At 41.4% G+C, this 4,874-nt stretch overlaps 1 protein-coding gene across 1 annotated transcript; it reads right to left on the minus strand.

The window, feature by feature from the left end:
- Positions 1-1,030: 1,030 nt before the first annotated feature.
- On the minus strand, positions 1,031-1,975 carry LOC138092853 (olfactory receptor 2AG1). The gene has a single exon (XM_068988909.1). It carries the CDS (start codon positions 1,973-1,975, stop codon positions 1,031-1,033), a length of 945 nt encoding a protein of 314 aa, XP_068845010.1.
- Between the last annotated feature and the right edge of the window lie 2,899 nt (positions 1,976-4,874).

Genomic DNA, 4,874 nt, shown 5'->3' on the forward strand with positions numbered 1-4,874 from the left:
ATGATATCACTGACTTAATGGACATGAGTTTGAGTAAACTCCAGGAGTTGGTGATGGACAGGGAGGCCTGGTGTGGTGTAGTTCATGGGGTCACAAAGAGTCAGACATGACTGAGTGACTGAATTGAACTGAAACTTTATAGGTGATTTTTGCTTCTTTCTAAATTTTCTGTTTTTATAATGAACTTGGATTATAGTTTCATAGATTAGCTTTTGCCTTTGCATTATGGTTGATCTTAATAGATTAAGTAATTTAAGATAGTTCTGTAAAAAAATATATTTCTGAATCTTTACAAAGCCCTATCCGCAAAAATAATTCCAATGATGTGAACAGGAGTACTTTGTCACCTCTTAACTGAATAGACTGAAGTTACCAGGTTTGTCCAAAATATTCCCACACTGATAAATCAAATCACAGAAATAAGGCATATTTAAGGTAGCTAGAAAATTTTATATATATATATATAATTTATATATATATATATATATATCCCTCCTTTCATGTGGACACGGAGATATACATATACTCACGTCACAATTGTCTTGATGTTTTGAAAATTTTCTGTATCTATAATAAAGTGCATATTTAAAAAATTCAAGCAATATAACAATAGATGTATCTATGGCTGTATTTCTAACCCTAATTTCAAATTGAGGAATTCTATATTCAGTTTTATTGGTTTCGATCTTTTAATTTTAAATTAAGTCACTATTAAATTTTCCCATTTGGATTTTTCCATTATCTCAACAAAAACTGTCCCTTGAAACTGAAGTAGATGCATAGACACAAACGGATTCTTCTTTCCGAATAATTATTTGAACAACAGCTACATAACAGACAAGAAGTCCAGTATATCTTCTGAGGATTCGTATTCCTGCAACAGTCTAAGAATCTTGTTCAAACAAGAGAAGTCTTCCTCTGATTTTAAGAGGCTATTGGAGTTTGCTCAGACTAAATCTACTGCTATTGATCACTGATACATGATATTGACTGAAACTTAGTCCCCTACCATGTCTATTTTGTAACTGTGTCAGGAGTGTGTCCGCAGCATGTATTTTTGTAGGACCCTTCTCAAGGCCCCCATAACCTCTTTATTCCTCAGGCTGTAGATGAGGGGGTTCAGGGCTGGGGTGACAATCGTGTAGAAGACAGAGATGATGTTGTCCTGCTTGGGGCTATGGAGGGAACTGGGCAGAATATACATGAATGTGGCCGCTCCATAGAACATCCCGACCACAGTCAGGTGGAAAGAGCAGGTGACCAGAGCTTTCTGCCTCCCTTCATTTGAGGGCATGTGGAGCACAGTAAGCAGGATTAGTGTGTAGGAGGCAAGGATAGCAACAAGAGGAGGAATCAAGAAGGTCACGCCCATCACATACACCATGAGTTCATATCTGGAAGTATCTGCACAGGCCAACTTCAACAGAGGTGGAATCTCACAGAGCAGGTGGCTGATCTCACGGGCTTTGCAAAAGGGATAGTGCATGGTGTACACAGTATATACAATGGCACTAAGGGATGCCAAAATCCAGGATGTGGCCACCATGAGCCAGCAAACTCTCGGCCTCATGAGGACCATGTAGTTCAGAGGATGACAAATGGCCACATACCTGTCATAGGCCATGAAGGCCAGTAGCAGGTCCTCTGCACCACCCAGGGTCAGTATTAGGAACACCTGAAGGGCACAGCCCTCAAAGGAGATGGTGTTTTCACGGAGCAGAAAATCCACAATGGCCTTGGGAGTGACAACAGACGTGAAGAGGAGGTCCATGAGAGAGAGCTGCCTGAGCAGGAGGTACATGGGCACGTGGAGCCGGGCATCCGTTGTGATGACCAGGAGCAGCAGACCATTGCTGGTGAGGGCCAGCATGTACAGGACTGAGATTGTGGCACAGAGCAGCTCAGGAGACCCACTGTCATTCAAAATCCCCATCAATATGAAGCCACTTCCCAGGGTGGAGTTCCAAAGCTCCATTCTTATGTTGTTTCTTTAGTTGCCTGGAAACAAATGGATCCTTGGTGAATTTTTGTTATGATGGTCTCATAGTTTTATACCATCAGAGTTCCCATAGGATGGCCAACATGAATCCAGTGAGATGATGCCTTTCCCACTGGTAGCTGATTTTTTCTCTTAATCTCTGTTTCTGACTTTTTAAATTGTATCTTGATAAACAAAGAACCCATCTAATTGGAGAACAAACATTAGTATAAGAACCTATCTAATTGGAAAATAAACATCACTAAAGAGCTAAACATTAAGAGATTACTACATGAGGATTATTCAGGACATCAAACGTGAACATGTATCTCCCTAGAAAGTCAAATTATCTCTTTCACAACAATAAAGAGATATTCTACTATACATGCTCCTGATTTTTCTGGTACCTATGTTTTAAGAAGAATGTTTAATCAATAATTTACATACCCTGTCAGTGATCTGCATAAGTCTTTTTTGATTGATTTTCTGAAACAGGCACAGAAATGTGATTTTAATAACACACCTCAATATACTTCTCCATTTACTTGTGTTATTAATCTACCTTCTCACTTTTGCTTAAACTCAGATCCCCATTCTCCCTTTGACAGGGCTAGGGTATCCACACTGGATTGAATGGCCACATAGAATGAGAGGAAGAGCTCTTGATCTGGAAATGGCTCTTGGAGTGTTGTACCCAATTTCAGGGAGAAAATAGAGAGACAGCCACCTGAGAATGACAGAAATCTGTGTCACTTAGCATGGGAACTGGGTAGATAAATCCAGTTTTGAACACAGTGAAGCGTATTTCTAAAAATCACTTTCCTCTATTGTGTCCTATATTTTGACATTTCACTAATTTCTATCAACCTCTACAAGGTCCACAGAATTTTGATGATAAAAGATATTACAGCATATCACAGATCTTTCATCTACTCTTAAATATTCCTTTGGAGGCATTTATTGTAATGTAGGTGCCAACACTTTTATCAAAGGTCAGCAAAGTCTATGGAGTTTAAAAACAGGTCCTAAAGCTTCCACCAGGAAGCAGATACCCTGGTCTTGGATATAACTTAGAATCTTACAGCAGACTGTCAGATTCACTGATTCCTCCTCATGTTTAGAAAACCAAGAATACAGGAGTTTGGGATGGGGTACAGACCAAAGCACCATAGAGCGTGGAAGTCAGAGTAGCTGAAGTTCATATGTGTGCACGGGGCTCCATTTCTCAACTCAGCATTCCTAGAAGCTGCACACTTTCCTGAAAGTGAGACAATACACTTACTGTGGGAAGCCAGCTTCCTGACCACACCATCTATCCTGGAGATAGTCTGAGTCAAGGAAGTTCCAGAAGAAATGGGGAAATGCACTTTCTAGCAATATTCAGTTAGTTTTTTGCTAAGTTGAGTTAGAAGTCTGAGGTATCTGACCAAGGAAGGTGTCAGGCTTATTCTGTTCCTTCAATTCTTCCGGAGGTCTTCTCTGGAAATGCAATAAATGCAGAAAGAACATCAATACAGTCCTTGGATAGTTTCTATGAAACAAGAAGATGGCTTTCCTGTTCTCATGCCCGTGGAGAATTATAAGAAGCTGCTTCTGTCACGCAGTTCCCCAGGTAGAGGCCCGTCTAGCTCTGGACCATTTTTCTGACTGGGTTGATGGGTACCAATGCTCAGACTTTCATTTACTCTTGCTGGGGAATGGGAGAAAAATGAAAGCAGTGGGAATCTGGAGGAAGTAGATATTAGAACGGCTGCTCAAGGAAGACATTGCAATGACTGACCTCACTGTCTCTGGAGCCAATGCTATGCTAAGGCCTCTCCTGGGGGAGGCTGCTTGGTTTCCTCACCCATGACCCCACTTCTCTACTCTATTCTACCCCTGTGTTCAGACGGATTTAGCCTCTCAGCTGAAATGGCCTCCCTTAGAGACGTTGGTCCAGGACACAGGGTGGGAATCAATCCCTTTGGGCCTTTTTCCTGGTCCTGTATCCCTGCAAGCTTCTCTTATTAAATGAGCCTGGAGGCCCTGGGTTTCTCTGTCACCTAACGGAGGCACTGATGGTGCATTTCCAAATTACTGACTGAACTGAGCAGGGAGCAAAGGTCACTTTCATGGTCATCAGTCCTCTGCCACAAACTCAAGGTGGGTTTTGGGGCACTTGTAGCATTTTGCTTCCCATCTCCACTCCCCTGGCCTCCTGACCAAAGATTAATCTCCAAAACAGACAATCAGTTCAGGCAGCTCAATATCAGAAAAACAAACAACCCACTCAAAAAGTGGGCAGATGACCTAAACAGACATTTCTCCAAAGAAGACTCACAGATGGCTAATAAATACATGGGGGAAAAAAATGCTCAACATCACTAGAGAAATGCAAACCCAAACTGCAATGAGGTTATCAACTCACACCAGTCAGAATGGTAATCATGAAAAAAATCTACAAACAATAAATGCTAGAGATGATGTGGAGAAAGAGTAACCCTCTTGCACTGTTGGTGGGAATATAAATTGATACAGGTGAAGGAGGAAACAGACAGAGCTGGACTCCGTCTTAGGCCAGTCTGTGAACATTAGGCTACATGCATGGTCACCCTCCCAATGGGTCTGAACTTTGTGCCCGGTGTCTACAGAAATGGCATACCAATGGAAAACCAGACCCCCAGATAAAAGAGCCTCAGGACTTGTACTTGGACTCTCCATTGCCTAAAGGAATATGCTAATTATCTCTGTAACAGAACAAAATGGTAAATTCCATTATGTTTATCGGGATATGACCACAGGCCTATTGATAAATATCCACTGTTTATCTAGTCTTGTGACACATGAATCATGGGTTAACGTTGATTGTATCTCTCTTTTATCTTGTCCAGACTAGTTTCAAGGAATTTGGGGAGGT

This window comes from Capricornis sumatraensis, chromosome 16 (genome assembly GCF_032405125.1).
Source record: "Capricornis sumatraensis isolate serow.1 chromosome 16, serow.2, whole genome shotgun sequence".
Taxonomy (NCBI): Eukaryota; Metazoa; Chordata; class Mammalia; order Artiodactyla; family Bovidae; genus Capricornis; species Capricornis sumatraensis.

Excerpts from the sequence above, each read along its gene's own strand:
- LOC138092853 (XM_068988909.1), bottom strand. The coding sequence starts at position 1,975 with ATGGAGCTTTGGAACTCCACCCTGGGAAGTGGCTTCATATTGATGGGG.